The following is a 24,767-nucleotide window of genomic DNA, read 5'->3' as shown; positions in this document are numbered from 1 at the left end:
CCATTTTTTTTTTAAATTCGGACGTCAACTTCTTTTGTTAATACATTTTTCTATATGAAAGACTCAATCCTATAATTTTTCAGTCTTTATCCCTATTTACATACAAAAATCTCTTAATTTAAATTGTTCGTGTTGGGTTAAAAAATTTGTTAGTTGAATTATTCTTACAAATTTTAAATTACCAACAAAATATTTTTCATATAAGGTAATAGTTTAGTTTGAAAATCTAGTTTTACTAAATAGATTTTAATTTGAAAGCACATTTTTACCAATTTAAGGAGCATTTCTTAATTTTTTACAAATTGGATGAATGAAATTCATTTGAGAGATATCAAGAACCGAACATCAATTTTTACCAATTTGTTTGTAGATTTATTTTTTATGAAAAACGGACTGTTTGATTTTTATAAAAAAAATACTGAATATCAAAAACAATATTTCTGTGAAATAAAAAGTTTGAAGATAATATTTTTAATTTTTGAAAAGCTATTTGAGTCGAAAGTAAATTTTTACCAAGTTTTATTATTGTTTATTATTTAAGGTATTTTTTTTTTGTGAAAAAACTGTCAATAAGATTTTTCTCAAAACTGTATTTTACTGAATGTTGACAACAATATTTTTTAAAAGATATAAGTAATTTAAAGCACTTATCTCAAGGTTTTGAAAAGATATTTGAATTGAAAATCAATTTTTACCAACTTTTATTATTTTTTTTGTTTAGGCTTCTATTTTTTGTAAGAAAACTGTAAATTCTATTTTTCTCAAAATTGTTCCCAATGTTGAAAACAATATTTCTTAGAAGTTTAAATTAATTGGAATGCATAATCTCAAAGTTCTGAAAAGATATTTGAGTCGAGATCCAATTTTTACCAACTTTGAGTAATGTTTTTTTTAGGTTTTTATTTTTTATAAAAAAAATGTCAATTCGATTTTACTTAAAATTTTACCAGATGTTAAAAACTTTATTTTTGTTGCACAAAATTGGTTTGCTGATAAAATCTTTTTGTATTCCTAAAATTTTCAAGGTGACAATTTTTTTTCATTATAAAAACAACCGTGATTTATAAAAAAAAAACCATTAATTGGATTTTTTTCAAAAAATATATTTGTTTGCTTACACGTTACAATACATTATATTAAATTAAATTCAAGTCTCTAGCGCATTTGGTTCGCAAGATATTAAGGTTAACCAAAACCTAAACCACATTTTTGTAAACTGCTATGGTAAAAAAAACCACCCACTCAATTTTCTTGAGCGCCCTATCTGTATCTTTTTGCTTTATTGAGCTATGGACGACGAAAAAACGTCGCGAACGTACGTACACACGCACGCACATACATCTTTCTAAAAAGCTTTTATTTCGACTTTAGGGACCTTTAAACGTCGAGAAATGTCAAAATTTTTAATTTGACAAATCGGCCCCATTACAATAACTTCCTGTGGGAAGTTAAAAAATCAATCATTTATCAATAAGGTCGTACTCAAAGTCCATCACCAACATTCTTCTTTTTAATAAAGACATTTTTGGAAATTGGGTAATAAATTAATTTCAAACTTATAAGTTGTTTCATTATGATCTCCAAAACGAATTTTCAATTCGAATTCTGAATATCGCCTTTCAAAATCAGTTCAAAATATAAGATTTATTCCATTTTTGAAATAGAAGCGTATAAAGTTACATTATACATAAACCCCTTAAAACCATTTATCATAATAAGTGGTTTTTTTTTAATCCTTGTCCACTGAGAATAAGAATTTTCTGTTGGAAAATGGAATGAACACAAAAATATATGTCAAAGACATAATTTTAGAAATTTTATCACGAATGAATGCAGATTTACCTCATTTCGCAATAATTCTTCCCACACAATATGCAAAACACGAATTGAGTCTTTGATAGGCACAACAACGCACAACAAATGCAGTATGGTCTTTAAAAAAGAGGTCTTTGAGTTTTGTAGTTGATTGTTCAGATACGTGGTATTCTTAATGATGTATTAAGTACCTTATCACTGCTGTTGGAGGTTCAATTAGCTATTCAAGAATGTATTTAAAAAACAACAAATTAGAACATCAAAAGAATTAATTTATATTCGTTGATACTTGACAAAAGGTTTTTTTTTGTGTCAAAACTTTATTTAATCCCAACAAAAATACTTTAAACTTCATATTAAATAAAAACAAATAGAGATAAACTTTGGATATGATGGTATAACTTTCGCAATCAAATTTTACCTACTTGAATATAATCCACGTGTAAGAAAGTGTAAACAAGAAATATACAAATAAAATTGCTGGTTTTTCGCAATCAAACGTAATTTAAAAGATAATCTAAGCTTGCATACATTCCAGTATTGACCTAGAGAACTATTCTCTCCACACAAAAAAAACACATAATCATTTGGTTAACCACATAATTTGTATGAATGACTTTTATGTAGTGAATATAAACAAATTTTGTATTACCTAATATTTAAGTGTCTACGAAAAACAAAACAACAATTTGACTCATGGGTACTTTAAATGATTGGCATAATTTAATAAATCAGTCAAAGAAAATTGCAACACAATATAAAAATGACGCATTAAATTGAGGTAGGCAGAGCTGCGCAAGCACTCCAATGTGCCAACACACGGATGTGGTATTACCTACCTATGTATATGAAAATAACCCATTAACTGTAAAATGATGACTAATTTTAAGCCCGCAGCCAACTGAAAGCCATATACATACAATTCGCGCAATAAGGCTTCTTCTTGATGAAATGATTATGCGGGTGACAGCTGCTTCCATTTAGAGATAAAAACCCATTCATTGGAGGTCGTGACAAATGAAAGTTGTACACAACAAAGAGAACTGAGTTTGAAAAAAAATGATAAAACAAAAGTAATGAAGGCAAAAGTTATTGAAAAAATAAGAATAGGATAACCACGTTGAAACAAACTAAATTAACTGAAACAGAAACAGACAATTTCTTGACGAAATTCTAGCCTTAAAAATGCTTTGTATGATTCTATTATATATATTCAACATTAAAATCAACATTTTTAATTCTAATAATTTTGTTTTAAATTAAATTTCTATTATTAAAGCATTTGTTAATAATATTACCTAAAATCAAGTTCGAATGTCAGCTCTTTCGTTTCCTTTGAGAAACCAACAAAGAAAAGTATTAAATTAATTCTATGTGTCGTAACATGTGACTTACTCATTGCATAAAAGTTCTAATTAAACAATATATATGTATTATAATACATATATGTATGTAAAAGGTCTTTGGCTTTATAGTCAAACAAATTTATTCAACTGGTAAATAGTTCTTTATTCAAATTTCTGTAACGGTGTTTCTTTTTAATAAAATAATCATAACAGGTTCATTCACTTTATTGCGCGTACCGTATACATATTTGAAATATGGGGAAAAAAGCAATAACCCTTACCAAAACTGAATAAATGTTAGATTTGACTTAAGTAGATTTACATATAGTTTTCTTAGAAACTCCTCACATTGTGTCCAACTTAAAATAATGCTCATTAATATTTAAAGAACTCAATAAAAAATTACAAAACGTAATATAGACATAAGAAAAAGAATAGAATATAAATAAATACTTTTGCTTTTTATTGTAGACATAGCTCATATTAGTCGCAGGTCATTGACTTAAGCAATACCTTGAAAGACCAAATTTAATTTTCAACACCCGCTGCCCACAATACGTTTAGTTTATGGAGTGGAAAACTATGTGGAAAGTTCAACGGCATTATGTCCATGGTAAACACTTCTTGGAAAGATTGTTTCAGTCCGAACTAGTTACATTTCTTCTATAGTCTCCAATTTGGTTTATGTATTTTTTACCTCTTAGAGGTAAACGGGATTTCACTTTCTACAATATTTTGATATGTTTTCCTGTTCGTGGTCTAATGCAGTCGATGCAGAGCAGATAGACTACAATAACGACTTACGAGGTACATAGTTAGACTTGGAGGTTTAATGTAGGCTTCGATGCTCACAAACTTTTATGGTTTTGTTGTACTTCGCGATGGCTATTTCTTTCAATTAGGTTTTCAGAGTAAGTACAAACACATATACATATATTGGAAGTGATGGCATAAGAAAAGACTCGTGCTTATAACCAACACCGTGTTCATTGTAGATGCATATAATACTTTATAATACCATGAACTCAAGTTAAGTACATGGTTGCTTTTTCAAAATAATAAAGCCCACAACGGCTTAGTGAACACACAGCATAGAAAAAAAGTATCTAGAGCGTTTTTTTTTGTTCTTTTAGATCGTAACATAAATTATGTGAAGTAATTTAAAGAATGAATTTATATTAATGTAAAGGAGTTAACAGTTAACAACAGGAACATTCGTTTATAAATTTATTCTTGATGTTCCAAAATGATGAAGAATAAAAATGAAAAATATTAATTTTTTGGTCATTTTAAAGAAAAATGATTTGAAGGTTTTCTCCTCTGATCAATTACCCAAACCAATTCTCAAATTGATTATCTAAAATCATAAACCAAAAATTTAGTTAAGTCTCTTAAGAATGTATAATCAAAGACTCATGAACTTTGGTAATAATTTGGATCATTTGTTTGACAGTTTTTCATTTGAGCTTACTCATTTTGACGTTGCATCATTTCATCTCAATCTTACTTATAACTATTGCCTTTCGGCCTAGGAACAATTTGAATACTAAATAACGAGAACTTAATCTATAACCAAGAAAATTTATAAAAAAACCTTGGTATCTTTATCATTGTTTTGTATTTTTTATAAAACTTAAAACTTAATAAAAAATGAAAGCCGAAATCGATTATAATTAAATTATAATAAATTAAATTAAATTATGATACTTAAGCTACTTAAGACTAACTAAAACCAATTATACTACTAACAATTACTTAAAACTACTTAAGAACTAGAACAGACATAGTAAGCATTTTTTTTGGTGCCACCCTTACTGTCCCTAACCTAATCCTTAAACCTATGTAAGCCGGCCAAGACCAACTTTAAATGACATTTTCAATTGGAAGCCACCAAAACTGGTTCTACTGCCTCACTCTATCTCTTCGGTCCCTTTCGGAAACAGTCCTACTGAACCGAAGGCGCTCGGCTCCGTCCAGTGCGAGGACGTCTCTACTGTAAAGAAGTCGCCTAACTACAGTTTTACGGCTGACGTGGTAGATTAGCGTAACAGTTTCCCTATCCTGTATCAGCCCTCGATTGTCTAAATAGAGAAAATCTTTGAGTGGAATGCTGCCACTTAAAACGTGCACTTTCGTAGTACTCATTGTTGGGGTAGTGACCTCCAAAAATTAAGCTGTTAGTCGACGAAATCGCTATCGCAATGTGACCCCTACCAAGCTCCAGCAATAAATTATCTATTATATTTATGTTGCCTCTGCTTTATAGAACCTGATGGTCGGAATAGTAATGTTTGTACTCCGACTTGTTCTGTGTAGTCCAAGCAACATTGTCTCTCAAAAACCCGAATCTTTTCCATTTGAGATGGGTAAACGTTGAATCATATCGGGCACCCATAGGCAATCATTGGCTGGATAAGGGCCATTTAGCAAATCACCGGTTGCTAAAAACCACCGTTTTGTCAGGGCAAAAGCTCCCCTAGTTCTGGCCAGAGCAGCATTCATATGTCTGTCGAAATACAAATACTGATCCAACCACATGCCAGGGTACTTTACTACACTTTTATTGACCATTAGCTGGCGATTTGGTCCAACGATCACTCGATCTTTCTCGTATCCCTTGAGGCTTTATACAGTGAGTCCTGAACAGAATGTTGATTTTTAATTTCCAGTCATCGCAATATTGTTGAATTTTGTCGAAGTCACCTTGCAGAAGTGTCTTGATAACCTAAATTTTTGGGGCCTTTCTGTACGCGGTTAGGTCGTCGGCGTACGCCATTGCCTGTGTTAGCCCTGTTTTCAGATCACTGGTGTAAAAGCTGAATAAGATCGTCGAGTTAAGCGCTTACCGTCTTAAGCATGTCATAAAGCATATACAACAGTGATTTACTAATGCCAAGTCTGTTTAACTTTAGATACAGACCCTCTAAACATACGGTTTCTTTTTCTCCTTCTCCAAGACAACCGGACAAGTACCCGTACATTACCTCTTAGATTTGTTAATTGTTGAGCTGTCAGATAAAGCAAATGTTCAGTAAATTATGGCCGAAACACAAACACGCTTCAGCTTCGGCTTCGCCTGACGTTTACGAGTTCAGCCATAGGAATTAAATGCATGCTATCACAATAGAGCTTCGACCTCACGTTTCGTTTGACAATCGTAAGGAAAAGAACGTAATGTAACGTAATGTGACTCCAAACGGAAGCTCTAGTTCAATTATCTGAACATTTGCATTGTCTGACAGCTCATCAGCTGTAAAAAAAATGTCAACAAACAAAATATTTGCTCTTTGGAGGGATGAAATAATAGAAATGTCATTCAAAGCAACCTCGAAGCAGGCCTAACGTAACGCAGACGAAGCCGAAGCTGAAGCGTGTATGTGTTTCAGCCATTAGAGAATTTTCGATAAAAAAATACATACAAATTTTATTCTCAGATTTCTGACAGCAAAAGTCAAAAATTCGTATTAACAAGTTTTGTTTATATTTCTGAGAATACAAAAATCTCTGAGATGTTAGAAATATATAAACTGGTCAAATAAATTTTGACATTGACAGTTTGGTCTTTGATTTTAAGGCGCGTTCACAGTTGGAGTGTTAAAACATTCAGTTTACATTGGAAAACCATATGATTTTTTAATAAATCTGACGTCATTTTATTTTTTGAATGCACAACATTTTCGATATTAATACAAATCTAACAGAATTTTAATTTATGTTCAAGCAAACTCTATAATCAAAACAATACATGTTAAAATTGGCATCCATAACCAATTCCAGAAGAAGAAGAATACACAAAAACAAATAAAGTATATAAACTATTGAAAAGTTAAAAACTTGATTTGCTGGAATAACGCAAAAGTCATAAAAGAAATGCGACTTAGAAACAAGTTGACTGACCCACTGAAACTAACTTTAAATTCTTTTAAAAACACGCATAACGCGGTACAGTGGAACAACCTTGAAATAATATTTGCAAAAAATTTATAAAATATATATAAAATGAAAATGTATGACAGATGGAGTACAAAATCAATTAAGCAATTTGACGTTTAAATTATTCCCATTTTTAATTACAAAATGGCTCACTTAAATTGCTAGCACACATATTTGAATGATTTACATATATTTAGTAAACCAGAGACAGAGTGAGCATTTGGAAAAAGTGTAGATGTTGAATATTGTACATTGGGAAGACAGAGCGTTTTAAGGCATATTCACATTTACGAAGTACGGCTAAGGAATGAACCTCTGTAATTCAAAGTAAGCTCAAGGTAAACTGAATTGAATTTCCAGGAGCTCAAGTATTAAGGTTATACTGAAACGCAAGTGACTATTTGACAAGTCTGTTAAAATATTAGAAGTATCACCAAAACCTAGTTTTAAACCTTAATATTTCTACTGTTTGTCTGATTACCATTGTTTTTATTATAAAGACTTGTTTTTTTTTTACTAATATAAAGTATGGAATTGACAGTGACAGAGTACCTCTACCTACCTCATTGTTTTAGGGTAGAAACAAAAACATGTCTATTCGTCTGTCGATTTTGTGGAAGTTATTAAAAGCGATGACCTACTTAATTTTAAGACGGGTTTTCAGCTTTTGAGTTGCGGTGGTTGCTAGTTTGTATGTTCAAACCATAAATGTTAAAACATGGCATTGTGGTGAGACTTGGATCCCATTTATTAGATGTTTTACTAGGAATTTTGCACATCAAGTTTTGGCTGACATTTTCTTTCCCTATATATACTATAAAGCCTTATCTACCATTTATAATAACCATAACGAGAAAGTCTTAAAAAAGATGTGCGCAACAAATAAATTTAAATTGTAAGTTGAGATACAACAAAAATACAAACATTTTTCCTAATTGATCGATCGCGTGCACGTTTCAAAGCTTCTAAGAGGGACCTCTAAGCCCGATTCAAGTAACACGCAACAAAAGGCAAGTGCAAGCGTATATAGATGATTGATGAATTGCGGCGGGGTTGTTCATTTCAAACTTGTTTTTGGCGAAACAGGGAAAAGTATTCGGAAAGGGATAATTAAGTCTTTTTTCTGACAGACAGCCGGCGACGCAGGACTACACTTAACATACATATACACATCGTGATTGTGCGTTGTGTCTTTTCTGTCTTGTGTGTGGGATGTTAAAAAAGTGAAAGTGAAAGTGAGTAATGACAGAAGAAAAAATTTCATAAGCTCAATGTTACGCTCTGCAGGTCAACAAAAGTGTTGAAGACTTTTGGATATACATTATGTATGAAGGTATAGGTCAGAGGTATGTCACTTCGTGAGAAAGAAAAAACTTTGTTTACGATGTAGACCTTAGACAATAATAAGTCGACATAAACCAATTAGTTAAGTTTATAAACATAAACACATATTCACGACATGTAGTCTTTTGATATTGAAGAATAACACGGTCAGGAAACTTATTTGCAAAAGTGTGACTGCAGAATGTTCCCCAATTTTGTTGGTGAATTTTAACAATTTTAGGGCGTTTAAAATTGTCTATAATTCTGTTTTTAGTAATGGCAAAGTTTTTCATTGTCTAATGACAAATAAACAGTTAAAAAAGTGACAGCTGTCCAAAATAATAGGCTATTCAGAATGTAACTTCTTATTGGAAACCACTACATTAGCTTAAACGGAATCTTTTTCATCAAATTCCAATTCTGTAAACCATTGAATTTGAATCTTTTAATATTTTTTTAAACATTGGAATTTTAACATTTGATTTATTTTATTTTTTCTTCCAGAATGCCTGAATTACATGCCTTCGGTGTCCCAAATCTCACCAAAATCTTCAAACTTGGGAATGAGCAGAGGCTCATCAAAGCTAACTGCCAGACTTGAAAGCACTCTGATAGATTCTAGCTTTGCGGATGAAAAATACGAAACACAAGAACATTCGAGGATAGAGCGATCAGCTATGCCAATTCTCAACGATATAAATGCTTCGAAGAAAAGTCCAAATGAGTTAGACGATGATGATGATGAGAGAGATGACGTTAATGGAGAAAAGCTAGAAGCTGGACGATACTTTCAATATAATATAAAACCCACTGAAACATTGAGTGCGTTAAAAGAAAATGTTGAAATAACAAAAAGTTCACGTACAGCAAAGGGTCTAACGGTGGATGATTCTTTTTTATCGAAAGGGGACCTTCGATCGGTTTCATCGGGGTCCCCCAACGCACCCATAGCTCCGAGTTTTGCTACTCCGACCTCGGCGACTGCTCAGGTGCCTAATCAGGCACGACAAAATCCTAATCCAGATATTCAGGATATTATAACGGGAATAGTAAAACTACTTAATGGAAATGTTAATGTTCATGCGAATAATCAAGTTGGTCATAGGAGACCCACAGCTAGTAGGATTAACAATCGTGGTCCGCCAAGAATTACTGATGTGCAGTCACTTCCAATGGACTATGATATTCAGAAGCCATTACCAGATAGCTCAATACGACCACCTCCGTATCCATTTGACCGGCCAGAGAGGCCATTCATCACAGGAGTTCCGATTCCAGAACAAATAGTTCCCTACAGACCTGGTTTCATAAGTAACCGTCCACCGTGGCATAGAAATCGCCCAAGACCACCAATAACCACTAGTAATGGAGGACGTCGACCAATTCCCCAGTATATGCCACCCCCGGATTTGAACGAACACCCTGAGCCTTCCGATCATTTAGAAGTTCCCAATCAACCAAGTCAATCGGAACCATCAGAAGAAGAGGTGCAATTAACGACCTTAGAAAATGAGAACAATGAGACCATTGAGGTAGCTCCAACTGACACAACCTATGACAATGATCTTCCCAAGGACGAATACTCCAACCACAAAGATGAGGATGAGGATGCATCAAACGAAAGTGAGTTCGAATTAGAATTGCCATCAATTATAACCGAGGAAGTTCCTGTGAAAAAAGACGAAGATAAGAAGAAGAAACCTACTTCCAAGATCAAGTCGTCTGAGAAAAAGGTTATTTCTTCTAGTACCGAAGACATTTCGAAGATCATTGAAAGCACATCTGTTGTGAGTTCTATGTCCACTCCAATTTTATCATCATCTTCATCAAACTATGAACCAATGTCGAATGAGGAAGTTATCAATTCTTCGTCAGAAGACATAATTTTTATGACAACTTCGGCACCGAAGAAAACTCCATCCTTAGATATCACCTCAAGTTCGACTTCAACAACTCCAAGCATATCAATTAAGCCTCCTGAGACAACCACTTCAACAGAAGTTATCATTGAAACTATATCAAGTTCAAGCACCGAGGAAGCACACAGCACATCTCTTTCGTCAAGCTCGTCTGCTGTTCCCTATCATCCTCGTCCTGGAATTGTGCTAGATGACCCGGAGTTCAAGCCCGGTGGACATGCTCGACCTCCTCTTGGCAGACCTCCACGCCCACAACCTCCCAACATACAGCCAACTCGTCAGCAGTTGCCTCCTGGGTATGGAGAGATCTTCGATGTTACTCTGTCGGCAATTCAGGGTCCAGGTTCGGGAACTGGCTCCCAGCAAACGATAAACATCAAACCCTATGGTTATGGAGGACAACAGAACGGCGTGCCTGGTAATGGAGACATCATTATCTCACCTTCTGGGGATGATGGTTTTGTTTCAATCGATGGCAAAAGAACTTATATCAACTTGTTCGGAGATCCTACAGATCCCCCAGGCGTTGCAGCAACAACAACAGCTGGAACTACAACTCCAACCACTTCACAAGTTCTGAATGCCTCCAGTCCACAGCCAAAACCATCCTACCCATCCACGCCACCTGGACCGGGAACAGGATACGCCGTTCCAGAAACCGAAATAGTTGATGTAACTCCATCAAAACCAAGCACTAAACCCGCTGTGCACACGAATCAAACACCTTCCCAGAGACCCCATTACAGACCAAGGACCACACAGCCACCAGTGAGGATAGATACATGCATTGTAGGGGATGACTCGACGTGTGATCAGGCACAGCACGAACGCTGTAAGACGGAGAACGGAGTGTCAAGCTGTCACTGCAGACCTGGTAAGTGTTTTTTCTGCAATTGATTAGGATATTTTTTGATCTAACTTTGACTTCTTCCCGTAGGATATTCTCGTCGAAAACACCGTGAACCATGTCGAAAAGTTGTTTCGTTCTTTGTCGGACTTCGGGTAGATCGATTTTATGAGCATAGAATAGTTTGGGACAATAAGCTTCTCGATAGAAGTAGTGAACCCTACAGCCAGTTGAGCTACGAATCTGCTAGAGCTGTGATTACCAATTTTTATTTTGATATTCTTTGTCAAAATTAAACTAACGTTAACCTCCTTTTTAGATGGACTCTGCCATGTCGATGACTCCGTACTCTGATGAATTCATAGAGGCAAAGGTAAACAATATATACAGAGGAGACCCAAACCAAGGATCACCTGGAGTTTTCGTCAATTTAACGTTGAAGGTAAACATAATGGGCTTAACCCACCTTAATAAAGGTTTTCAAGCTTATCTATCCTTATTTTAGATTGAGGAAAATGCTGAAACTCTTCGACCAAATCTCCGAAGTGATGTGCAAAAGCATCTACTGGGTGTAATACATCGTCGGAACAACAACATTGGTAATTCTGTACTCTATGTGGAGTCACCCCAAGGTGCTGTCTCGAGTATTCAAGATTTGGACGAATGTGAATCTAACGAACTGAACGATTGTCATCAACATGCTTCGTGTAAAAATATCTGGGGAAGCTTTAAATGTGCGTGTGAATCGGGCTTCCGTGATCCCTGGGCTGATCAATTTCAACGAGCTGGTCGGGAATGTCAATCCTGTCCGGATGCTTATTGTAATAACAGAGGAACTTGCAGCTACAACGAAGAAGGTGCACAATCTTGTACCTGTGATGGAAGTCATTATGGTGGACAGTGTGAAATCGATGGTGAGGTGCTGGGAGTTGCTATTGGAGCATCTGTGGCGGCCCTCATAATCATTGTCCTTACTTTGGTCTGTCTGATAATGTGGTCTAGAAGATGGCAGAGAGAACAAAAGAATGCTATAGGATCACCAGTTTTTGGGTACATGAATACGACGCCATTAAAGTCAGCAGGTATGCTTCAGCCTGGTTATCAAGTAACCTTGGAGGATCGAATGAGATGGGCACAAATTGCAGATGTTATGGCTCAAGCTAATCATTATGGAGTAAGTGTATTTACAGTTAATTTTTAGGGGCATTGGTCTCATTTATATATTTATTTAGGCCGAACCGATTGCACAGACGCGACCATCTTCGGCAATGTTTGGATATCCTAATCTTCATGCCATGGGACTCAGCACTATGGGTAAGGGTGTCATATTTTTGTTAAGATTTCTTGTGAGATTCTAAATGGTTTGTTCAAATTTCAGGTGGAATGTCACACATGGGCAGTACAATGCAAATGCATCAAAATGGAACCCTTCCACCAGTTCCGTTGCCAAGGTTTGCATTTTTAACTATAAATACATTTTCGTTCTAAATTCTTGTGTGTTTTTTCAAAGCAGATTAGGCCTTGGATCAAGATCAAGTGGAATGCGAACGCTGGAAAATTCAAGTTCTAGTGAGGAAGAAGATCGAACAGATCTTTTGGGAAGAAACTTCCAAGTTCCTCGACCAAAAAGTCGAAGTAACAACAGTATAGCGGTAAGTTTTATTTAAAAGTCCTTTAAAGCAAGATCGTTTTTTTAAGATCTTATTTTTTTGTAGAATCAATCGGGTATTTACTATGACGTAGATTATGAGCCATCTGGAAATAATGGTGGTGGCAATGGAGACATGTATGGTTCACATAGTCAGAGTCATATGTCAAATCATATACCAGGACCACAAGGTATACCAATGAGTACGTATACGTCTGGACGAGCGCCTTCTAGCTATTATATGAAATGATGATAAACTTATTGGACTACACCACGAAATGTTGTTTTATGAATCCTTCCTTTTTTTGGAAGATCTTTGTATATGTAATATGCCATTAAGGACTTAAGGGTTAATAATAATTTTAGCCTATTTTAAGGATAAAAATAGAGACTAAAAATAAGATAAATATTTGTATTAATTTATAACTATTCGAGAAAAAACAATCTTAATGAAAAGGCTATTTTTATGGTACAATAGAAAATACGGTATTCAACAATTTTTCAAGAACGCACATTTTTAACACAATAATTGACACTACAATACACAAAATATGTAAGAGCTGTCAGATATTATTTTGTTTTTTAAATGAGTAATGATCAGCTGTCGGAAAAATCTAGTCAACGTTTTGTTGATACTGATCATAGGCTTATATTAATCTTTTTCTAATATCATCTTCGGTTGCTCATGCAGGAGCCTTTTTTAAACTCTTCAAAAATAAGGCTTTTGGATAACCAATCGAAAACGACATAACAATTGATATTTAATACATATTTGTCAATACATATTAAAAAGATACAGTTTAGAACAACCGTTTATAATTTTAATACGATATTTATTAACATAGATGAATGTAAGTTATGTTGTAAATAGTAAAAATTTTAGAAAATAATTTATTAGTATTTTCAATTAGTTTGACGTTTAATTTGTATGAATAACTAAATAAAAATGTAATAATTAATATATAAAACTATAATAGCAATAGTTTTAAGAAAAAAATATCATAAGAATGTTTTCAATAATATTTTAAACATTGTAAATAATTTTAATTAATAAAATAAAATAATATAATACTATACGCCAAAATAACGGTTGTTTTTTTCATTTTGTTGGTTTTCTTGGTTATTTTTCAATGGTAAGTTAAAAATAACATGAAGTCTCTTGGCATAAAATAAGGATTTTCTTATTTGGACTTTTAATTTTGACAATAACTGTGAACTGTCAGTGTCATACTCTATTGACAGACTGATTGAACTATGGTTAAATTCACGAACGAAAAACATTTATAAATAATTGAAATATAGGTCTTCTCAGGAATTAAGTGACATGAGTCACTTCAAATTTAAAATCTAAAGTCTATCGTTATTGGAATAATTTGATTTATGAAGATTAATTCTAAAAGTAATGGTGCAAAATTTTAAACTATTAAGTTAAATATTAGAGCCACTTTTAGCAATTTACTGAGCTTAAAAGATGATTTATAAAGGTTTAAACGATTTTTACATCTTAGTATCTCGTAAAATTTACTTAAGTTAAAATCAAACAATTTGCTAAATCCCTATAACATCTGTGGATGGAATAGTTCAGTCAACAGTTGGGAATTCCAATTAATAGGTCCGTTTCAGTGAATTTGCTTTGTTTATTTGCACGAACTGTCACATTTTAGACATGTTTGGATGCCAGTTTTTTTAATGAAAGGCAATTAATAATTTACCAGTTGGCAAAACGAAAAGAAAGATTTAAAAATTACTTACTAGTAAATATTTAAACCGTTAAGAATAGGTTGCTTAAAATTTTGAGCCAATAATTTGTGTCTGCAAGAAACTTAAGTAGGTATTCTTATGTAATTTGGCTCTAAAAAGGACGATGTTAACTATAATTTGTTGAATCACCTCCAGTAATAAAGCCTAATTTTGACTTAAACACTCCATTCAGACTTTCAGGCTTCGATACAGGAGCTCAGAACCAATTTTGAGAAATAGAGACCATTGTCTTCAAAAAGTCTAGGCCCGTATTACAAATAACAATAATTGTTAAACATCTTTTGTTATTCTTATATTTTTACGAAACTTGTATTTATTTCGGACTGTTTTTATGTAAAATCCATTTTTCTAAGCAGTTTCTATTTTATTTACTAAAAACAAGTTCTTTAATCTTTATTTTACTTCTTGTGAAATTTTAAAACTAAATAAGTTAGGATAAAGTGTTCTGTAAATAGAAGTCCATTTCAACTTTTTAACCGGCCTCATTTTATTGGATTTTTCTATATAAGTTTACTATTTTTAGCGCCTATTTATCAGTATATAAAGTTGTTGGGCAGAGACTTGACAATTTTGAATTTAATTTGTGAAAGCACCCTTTCACTAGTCATCGAACATCCCACTGTCATTTTATTCAAAATATGTATACTACCAAAGTTCGGAATCGGTGACTGAAACTTGAAAAACAGTAAATACAAATTTCAATCATTACTCCTAACATGTTGTGTGATGCTTCCGTGTCAGTGAGGCAAAAGTTCTGTTGAAGTGCCGAAAATATCACTGCCGTTCAGGGGTCAGTAGCAAATGATCCAAATCAATTCCACAGGTTCTCAGGAAATGGGCGTTCTAAAGACGTCATTATGGCGTATTTTGTGAAAAGATTTTGGCTTACCACCGTAAAAGATCAAGCTTACTCAAGAATTGAATCCGATGGACCATTTGAAGCTACCGTGATTTTGCAAGTTGTCATATTCTTATTGGAAAACTTGATAATAGTAAAGTCATGGTTCAACTACTTACTTCCTTATCAGCAAATAAAATTCAAATTAATGTTTTGCAATAACTGGAACGGTCTAACTAGAAGTTAATGTGTCATGATGGGTAAGGAATAAAAAAAACGTAGATAACTGGAAGTTTAAAGTATTAAAAGTTCCATCGAGAAGATAGTATTTTTTAATGCTTATTTCCCATTAAATTAGTAAATACCACATAATTAAATTTTCTTTATTTTCACAATCTTTACAACATTAGACAATTTAAATAAGCGGCAAATGTACATAATTATATGAATTAATGACAATAACGGAGGTGCAATGTCCAATATCCTAATGAGACGGTGTAACCGAAAAGTATTTTAATTTGTCGGTAACTACAAAGAAACTTACTCTTACGTAGGATCTGTTTCACAATGTAAACGCAATGTTTTGAGTAGCTACCTACCACTTAAATTACTTTCTAGTTAAATTCTCCCGTTATCCAATCGTGCGTTTCACATCCATTAGTTAGTTAGTTGTTAGTTAGTTATTCCAATTTTCCAGTATTTTATGGGTTTTGGCAAAGGACAAATTTATTGTGTCCACCGTTGTTGATGCCATTGATACTTTCTCAAATTGTCATTTTTTTAAAAATTGTCTTAGTTTCTTTTAATAAAAATATTATATTATATTCCATATAAATTACATTTAATTTGTCCTCATTCAAAATACGTCATTTTACTTGAATGCTGAAAAAACGTATCAAATTCATCCTAAAGTTAATAAAAAAAACAGCCATTTTGATTAAAATATAAGATTACAAACATCTTCACGATAGCACTTTTAAGACTCTTAACTGTCAGTTGTCTGCGCTATTGAGCACTTCATCCACCCAACAAGTTACTTGACACATTAACTTCTAGTTAGACCTAATTGGTTATTCTCAAATACTAATGTAAATTTTATCTGCTGACCATTAGTAAAATATAAATAATATAATCCAATAGCAAAGATGAAAGTACTAGATTTGTGTTTTAATTTATTGACAAGTACTTTGACATCTCTAAAAGAAAACGTTCAAAACCACATCCGCATTGAAATGTGTGGACGAACTGTATTACCGATATGTATTTTATTTTTCCAATCATTTTCCAAGCGTTCACCCACGAAAAATACACTGTCTTGTTTTTTTATTTTATTTCCTATCAAACTCGTAAATTTCAAAATGGATCAAAAGCGCGATCAAATTAAAATTGTAGATCGAATAAGAAAGTCAAATCACAAAATCCAATTTATAACAGTTAATTGCTATTAGAAATAAAATTCCATACGTTTCCACCTTCAAATTTGTTCATAAACTGACCACCTGAACGCCACTTGACAGTTCATCGTTGAACTGACAGGTGTATACGTCTCACTTTGGGTATTTTCTTTTTCTTTTTTTGTTGTATACTTTTGTTCTGTGCGAGCGAATGTGAAGTGAGGAAAAATATAATAAAAAATGGCTGATGAAAACGAAAACTAAAATCGCACTGCAATAAAAATTCCAATTAACAAAACAATCTTTTCAATTTCGTTTTCAAAGAAACTCCAAAGTGACCACTTGCACAGCAAAGCTTCAAACAATTGAATAATTCTTCCACAATCCAGATACAGGTGTGAAAATCATTCCTCACAGTGGTAGCGAAAACTATTAAAACAAAAAAGAAAAACACTCGAACAAGTCGAAGGAAAAGAAACAAAAATGGACGGAAACGATAGGGAATCGCAATTCGGACATATGGGCCCAATTTCTCCGCCAGAAATCAAACCAGATATCTCCCTTCTCAATGGCAACAGTGTCGAGGGGTTCTCTCCGGGTCCGGGCAGCCCAGGACAGTTCGTTTCCATCAGCAGCCTTCAGGCAGTGACTGCGATGAATGAATCTCCGACAAACCAGAATCGCCTCCATTCCCAACAGCAACTCCAGCATCAGCAACAGCCGCAGTATCCCCCAAACCATCCCCTGAGCGGATCGAAGCACTTGTGCTCGATATGTGGCGATCGGGCCAGTGGCAAACACTACGGCGTGTACAGCTGTGAGGGCTGTAAGGGCTTCTTCAAGCGCACCGTTCGCAAAGACCTGACTTACGCGTGTCGCGAGGACAAGAACTGCATCATTGACAAGAGACAACGAAATCGATGCCAGTACTGTCGATATCAGAAGTGCTTGACATGTGGCATGAAACGTGAGGCTGTGCAGGAGGAGCGCCAGCGTGGCGCCAAGATGGCCAATGCTCGCAACGAAGATCTGAACCCCACAAGCTCGGTACGGGACCTGACTATCGAACGAATCATCGAATGCGAGCAGAAGGCCGAATCGCGATGTGGCGACAATGTTGTACCTTACCTGCGGGTGGCTCCCAATTCAATGGTTCAGACCGAGTACAAGGGAGCCGTTTCTCATCTATGCCAAATGGTCAATAAGCAGCTATTCCAGATGGTAGAGTATTCCCGTCGCATGCCCCACTTCTCACAGTTGCACCGCGAAGATCAGATCTTGCTGCTGAAGTCGAGCTGGAATGAGTTGCTGATTGCAAACGTGGCCTGGCGCAGCATTGAATACCTGGACATCGAACACGCCAATCCCGATGGAACGGTCGATAGGCGGACGCCAATCAGGCCACCACAGCAGCTTTGCCTAGCTCCCAACTTCACGTATCACCGCAACAGCGCTATCCAGGCCGGAGTGGCCACCATCTTTGACAGAATTCTCTCGGAACTGAGTGTGAAGATGAAGCGCTTGAACATTGATCGATCGGAGTTGTCCTGTCTGAGGGCCATCATCCTGTTCAACCCGGACATCCGAGGCTTGAAGAGTCGCAATGAGATCGAGATGTGTCGCGAGAAGGTCTACGCTTGCCTGGACGAGCATTGTCGCACTGAACACCCAGGCGACGACAGTCGCTTTGCACAGCTGCTCTTGAGGCTGCCGGCTTTGCGTTCGATCAGTCTCAAGTGTCTGGATCATTTGTTCTTTTTCAGGGTCATAGGTGAAAAGCCAATAGAGCATTTCCTTGCTGACGCTCTCAACACTCCACTTCCATTACCTTAAGATGGATTTGTGATGATGCACACGGTTGGACGGGTTTTTATTTTATTACTTAACTACTTCTTCTGCTTTATAGGATTTTGCGATTCGAAGTATTTTTATTTTTCTTTTAATCTTTATTTTTATTTTATTTTATTGGTTTTTTAAAAACAAATTAAAGTTATAAAAATATAAAAGAAAAGAAACAAAAATAGTACATAATGTATTCATTACGATTATACATATTATATAAACAAAATATATAGATTTAGATAATTTATATATAAATATATATTATAAATTAACGATTTTATTTATTTTTGAATGCAATTTCAAAAGTTGTTATATACATATATCTCTTTAAACAAAACAAAAGTAAAAACAAAAAACAAAAACAAATGCAATTTATAGTATCTAATGCTTTTATTGTTTTCTTCTTTTACAAAAACAAATAAAAAAAACTCTGTAAAGTTATTATAAATAAAATATTATTGTTTTTCGTTGTTTCTCCAAGCAGAGGCAAGAAAAACAAATATTAATTATTATAGAATAATAATGTTATTATTGGTCGGTTAAAGACTTTCACTCAAGATATATAAAAATTATAAAAGTTACAATAAATAAAATTTGTGTTTCTTTTTTTGTCGCATTCAATTGGTGAAGCTGAATAATTAAACTTTCGAATCGAATTTTTGAGAATACGTGGGAGTTGTAAATTAATCGTGTGTTGTCAACCTGTTAACTAAATACCAAGTAAGTCTAAGTAATAGCCGACTCTTGTCCCAACTCTTATTATAATTGGAATTGTTGGGTTTAACGTATTGTAGGTTGACATTTCGAATTAGAAATTTTGGAAGCCAATTGGTGAAAAAGATAAAACTCGTGAATCGCAAGTAAAGTCAAATTCTTATCCGTGTTATAATTTGTTTTATTCTATAGGCCATTTTGATATTTTCCGAGAAGAATTTTAATTTAATTTTAGTGGGGACTTTAACACTATTTATTTTGTTTAATTCAAGCTATAAGTATAACTACAAAACTAACTCAAATCTAAAATTATGACTATGAGTGGGGAAGGATCAAGACGAGTTTAAAAATGAATTTGTATTGACCAACCGAAGCATACGGGTCAGGGGTTCGTTAATTTCATAGGAGGTGTGGTGAGTTGGTCAATAGATGAGGCGAGGCTTGCTCGGGTTGCTCAGGTTGCGGGAGTTAGTGTTAAAAGATCTCGAATGATAGAAAGAGGATCAGTCAACTGAGCCAGAGAGATGCCGATGTAAACTGTCGGACAAAATAAAGTGCAAATCCGAAATCTTAAGTCGGAGTAAAATATGTATTTTCATTTAAATACAAATATTATATTAAATTTTACTTCCGAAATTTGTCTACACCCTGATCTTAATGCTATTTTACAAATAAATGATGGGTTATTTACAAAATTGTAGTTAAGAAAGAAAAGATATTGAAATATAAAAAAAAGACAAAATAAAGTTCAAATTCAAAATATATAAGTAAAGTAAATACAAAATAATAACGAGTGGCTCCGCCTTTATTTTGAATAACTTCAGCAAGACGTTTGGGCAAACGGCAGACAAGATTTTTTAAAAATTCAGGTGAAATTCTCTCCAATTTATTTTGGATGCTTTCCCAAAAAGACGTTAAATTGCGACGCTCATCCAAAGGTATCCTGTCATCCAAAATGAACCAAAGGTGCTCAATAGGGTTAAGGTCTGGGAATTGAGGTGGCCATTCTAGAAGGTTAATATTGAGTTGAGCAAAAAAATGTTTTGTAATTCTGCTTGTATGCTTTGGGTCATTATCTTTTTGAAGCAGAAGAAGCTAGATCTTTTCTGACAATATTGACGTAACTAGAACGCGTCATTTTTAGTGTCAGTTTTAATAATATTTCCAACCCCACTAAAGCAAAAACATCCCCTGATCATAAGTGACCCTCCTACATGTTTGACGGTCTTTTAAATGCACCTTTGGCTCAGTTTTTCCGATGGTTTGCACCACACTCGTTTTCTGGCTTTTACATTTTTTAATTCAAATTTGGACTAATCTTACCAAATTGCGTGTTACTTTCTTTGCAAAAGTTAGCCGTTTTTTTATATTAATTGGCCCAAGTAAAGGATTTTTCTTCGAAAAAACGTTTCTTAAACCACTTTCGTTCAGTCGCCTTTGAACAGTCTTTGGTGTGATGGATAACTCCAGGTCTTCTTTGATGCTTCTCTCCGAAGATAATGGTTTTTTTCGAGCCTCAATGTTTATTCTGCTGTCTTCACTAGCTGTAGTCTTCCTTTTACTTCCACAATTTTTTGAAGCTGACGACAGTTCCTCGTTGTACAAAATTGAAATACATTTTTCTCACAACAGAAACAGACAATCCATATTTTTCTGCTAGTTTTAGGAAGGTCAACCCATGTTGACGGTTTAAGACAAGTATCTCCTTTACTTCGGTTGAAAGCGGTTTCATAATATCCTTAACCGAATAAAATGGCTTTAAAGTTAATCTATAAACCTTTTAATATAAATGTTGCTATTTTTTATTTTTAAATATTTAGAAAGAAATTGAAAGAGTAATAAAAATTGCACTTTATTTTGTAGCGTGTCAACTTGATATGCAGCAATATTACCGATGTTGGTGAACAAAAGAATAAACCTTTAACGGGTTTTTTGATCAGAAAGTAAGAAACTAGAAGTTTTTGACGTCATCAGAAGCAAGAAAACAAGAAATTCTCTTTGCTCTTAAATTGCAGCACTGTGAAATAAAATGAACCGCTTTTGCACTTTATTTTGTCTGACAGTGTATGAACAGTATGTCAGCAATTTATCTACGTTTCTGGAATGAGTTTTAAAAGACGACGGCGATCACGATAAGGGGTTAAGATCAAGAATCAAGAATTTTCCCAAGGAAGGTAAAAAATAAAATAAACTAGGTGGCGCAACAGTGCTTTGAGAACTAGGGCCTAGTGACTTACAACTCTCAACCATTCCTGTAATGTTGTCGGTAATGTTTTCATGAAAAAACTTTACCTAAGTGGCAGAGGCAGGGATCCAACCCAAGACCTCTCGCATGATAGTCCAACGCACTAACCATAACGCACGGGTACTAGAAAGGTATTGAAGTGCAAAATGAGGAAATCTTCATTGGATGCCTTATATGCTTGAAATGTTTATAACATACGAGTAAAAGTCCGAGATCTCTTATGCTTTCTACTAAATTTATGGGATGATTATGAAGATAGTAATTACGGGGAGCTGTTTTAATGCGTTTAAGTGAAAAGGTCATTGTCTGGCTGGATGTTGAGCTCTAAGCAATTTTAGGTACACTAGGTTGAAAAATTATCAAGATCCGTTTTGGAGGAGAGATATGTCTTCATGAGTTGCAATGATTTTGAAAAATTTCGTGTCATTAATTTATTAATTGTAAGGATAAAGAGAAGAGGTCGGTTAGACTATCTTGGGGAACATCGGATCTAAATCGGAAATAATATTCACGATTTTCAAGCTAAGAAGTAATCCATTTCAGAAAAAGAGGTTCAAAACCTAATGAGAAGAGTTTGAAGACTATAAGACCATATCAACTTCATTCCCGTTTTTTAAGCCTCTTATTATTAGTGAATAAAACGAACACTATAAGGTTTATGGTGGGAGGTCTATTTTTTAAGAAACCGTTTTGTGCTGACAAAACGTCACTATGGACAGCTATAACTTTGAGGTAGTTAAGGACTTTGTCTACCTAGGCACCGCTATTAATGCAGACAACGACACCAGCGCTGAAATCAAACGAAGAATAACTCTTGCAAATCGCTGCTTCTTTGGACTTAGAAGGCAATTGAGAAGTAAAGTCCTCTCTCGAGCATGTAAAATCACCATCTATAAGACACTCATCATCCCGGTTCTCATCTATGGCGCTGAGGCCTCGACCCTGTCAAAGAAGGATGAGAGCGTCTTAGGATGCTTGGAGAGAAAAATTCTTCGGGTGATTTTTGGTCCCGTACGCATAGATGGAGAATGGAGGAGAAGACATAACGACGAACTGTACGGGCTGTACAGCGACACTGACCTAGTTAGCAGAATTAAAGTCCAACGGCTTAGATGGCTAGGTCATGTAGAGCGGATGGACATCAACGCTCCAGCCCGGAAGGTCTTCGAATCCAATCCCGAGGGACGGCGCAGTAGAGGAAGACCGCGACTCAGGTGGCGCACGCAGGTGGGAGAGGACCTCAACCAACTTGGCGTGCGAAACTGAAGACACCTAGCTAGGGACCGAGCTGGCTGGAGACGCATGTTGGTTGAGGCCCAGGTCCGCCCCGGACTGTAGCGCCACCTAAAGTAAGTAAGTAAGTTTTGTGCTGGGGTAATTAGTAAAGCTTGGGACATGAGAAAAATTAGCAATTGGTCGATAGTGTATCAACTTCCCTTTCCCTTCCCTTCTTGTGATTAGAGTTATAAAACTGATTGGGGTAAATCAATTTTTTTTAAATAGAGTAGTTGAAAGAGAGGTGGAACATTTTCAGCGAAAATGGCAAGTTAAGTCGATAAAACTGGTTTTCAATTGCTGATGGAGACATACAATCAGGTAAGTAAGGACGAAACGAAAAATAACGTTGTAGATCAATTGGCAAATGTATTGGCCACTGGGAAACTATCCGCATTCCAAAGTTCTCTTTCACGAATATTTTCGAAATGAGATGATCAAAAGAAAAAACTTCGAGGAATCTAATCCGAAGTAGAAACATGACTAAGTTAAATACCCTGAACGTAATATCCAACATAGACATTATGTCAGAAGTCGAACTGTTGTCAAAGCTTTGAATTCCTACTCTATTTACTCGAAAAAAGTGCGGTAGATTATTGACACACTTAACAAACACTATTCTTGGTACCCGGCCATGTTGGTGTTAAGGGAAATGAGTGGCAGACTCCTAACTAAAAGTAGACACCACACCTCCACGTACGGGATACTATTAAATACAAAATCAAAAAATGAAGAAGGACAAAAGCATTAGAATATGAAAAAGAAATTTCCACGCACGAAAGCGAAAACATTTCTTGGGATTTCAAACCAAAAACATTTCAACTTAAATTCAAAAAATTAAGAGCTTCATCTTGTTTTAAAAGGCCGCACAATAGATTCAAAGCTCTCTCTGCACTCACCCCAAACTTTATTCGTTCAGAAGAAATATTTTAACTTTTTTTTTAATTATTTTTAATTTAAATGTTCTTTATTTGTTAAAGGAGGGGTCACCATTTATCAAAATGTAGATAGAAATTGTGGAAACTACGATTTCTTTTTCGAGAGAGAATTCTTTTCATTGAAGCACAGCGTAATTTATGTAACAAAACAGATCTCAAAATTGGGTATTTTCTTGCACAAATTAGAAAACAAATGCTGGTGTGCCCCAAGGCTCTATTCTATCTCCAATACTCTTTCTCATTTTTATTAATGATCTCCTGTCTGCAACATCTAATCCTATACATTGTTTTGCTGACGATAATACTCTTAGCTTTTCATATTGCTTTTCAGACTCGAATCCCTCTTCTTCGGATGTGGAACGACAAAATATGATAAGCTCATTAAATTCCGACCTAAACAGCATTGTTCAGCAGCAACCAGCAGGGCTGGTGCTCCTGCAACTTACTTAAGCCACTTGTGATAGTATTATGATGATAATATCATAATAAGTTCCTTTACTTTGCTTGAACATCGTCGTAAGGTTTCTTGGCTGACCCTTTCTACCGTAATTTGAACGATTTATGCTCCAGTCAGATAGCCAGTTGTATCCCTCCCCTTAAACAGTTCAACTGTAATAATAGCTCTTCTATGAATGCTCATCAGTATACCCTCGAGTCCAATTCGGCCGTACTCACAAATACAGAGATTCGTTCTTTAGCCATACTACGCGAATGTGGAATGCCTTACCACAGTCTGTCTTTCCTAGTCATTGCAATATTCAGGAATTCAAAACCAATGTGCATCGACATCTCCTTTTAAACCCTCTCTCCTCTTACTAGTGCTCACACAATGCCTCTGCATAATAAGGGTAGTAATATTCCCTTGAGTGGGTGCTTATTATAAAAAAATCTATATTCATGTTTTTGTATCGTCAAAACAGGCCAACATT

At 34.8% G+C, this 24,767-nt stretch overlaps 2 protein-coding genes across 4 annotated transcripts in view; both read left to right on the top strand.

Annotated features, from left to right (window-relative positions):
- Positions 1 to 13,918, top strand: part of LOC129950999 (mucin-2) — a 48,543-nt gene extending 34,625 nt beyond the window's left edge. The window contains exons 1-9 of one of the 3 annotated variants that reach the window (XM_056062981.1): positions 8,123 to 8,329; positions 8,922 to 11,210; positions 11,274 to 11,437; positions 11,503 to 11,625; positions 11,689 to 12,357; positions 12,416 to 12,497; positions 12,562 to 12,634; positions 12,697 to 12,835; positions 12,899 to 13,918. In XM_056062981.1, coding sequence (XP_055918956.1) covers positions 8,936 to 11,210; positions 11,274 to 11,437; positions 11,503 to 11,625; positions 11,689 to 12,357; positions 12,416 to 12,497; positions 12,562 to 12,634; positions 12,697 to 12,835; positions 12,899 to 13,081 — 3,708 coding nt within the window. In that variant the 5' untranslated portion in view covers positions 8,123 to 8,329; positions 8,922 to 8,935 and the 3' untranslated portion in view covers positions 13,082 to 13,918. Of the gene's footprint in view, positions 1 to 8,122; positions 8,441 to 8,921; positions 11,211 to 11,273; positions 11,438 to 11,502; positions 11,626 to 11,688; positions 12,358 to 12,415; positions 12,498 to 12,561; positions 12,635 to 12,696; positions 12,836 to 12,898 lie in introns of those variants that run through there. The other 2 variants (XM_056062982.1, XM_056062980.1) reach the window with 2 other exon arrangements.
- Positions 13,919 to 16,991: 3,073 nt separating this feature from the next.
- On the top strand, positions 16,992 to 19,259 carry LOC129951282 (protein ultraspiracle). The gene has a single exon (XM_056063364.1). The coding sequence runs from the start codon at positions 17,308 to 17,310 to the stop codon at positions 18,655 to 18,657; it is 1,350 nt and encodes a 449-aa protein (XP_055919339.1). The 5' UTR covers positions 16,992 to 17,307; the 3' UTR covers positions 18,658 to 19,259.
- The last annotated feature ends 5,508 nt before the right edge of the window (positions 19,260 to 24,767 follow it).

The sequence above is a fragment of the Eupeodes corollae genome, chromosome 3 (assembly GCF_945859685.1).
Source record: "Eupeodes corollae chromosome 3, idEupCoro1.1, whole genome shotgun sequence".
NCBI lineage: Eukaryota > Metazoa > Arthropoda > Insecta > Diptera > Syrphidae > Eupeodes > Eupeodes corollae.
This window is presented reverse-complemented; position numbering and strand designations above follow the sequence as displayed.

What these genes read in the sequence shown, in the direction of transcription:
- LOC129951282 (XM_056063364.1), top strand. Translation starts at nt 17,308, where the DNA reads ATGGACGGAAACGATAGGGAATCGCAATTCGGACATATGGGCCCAATT.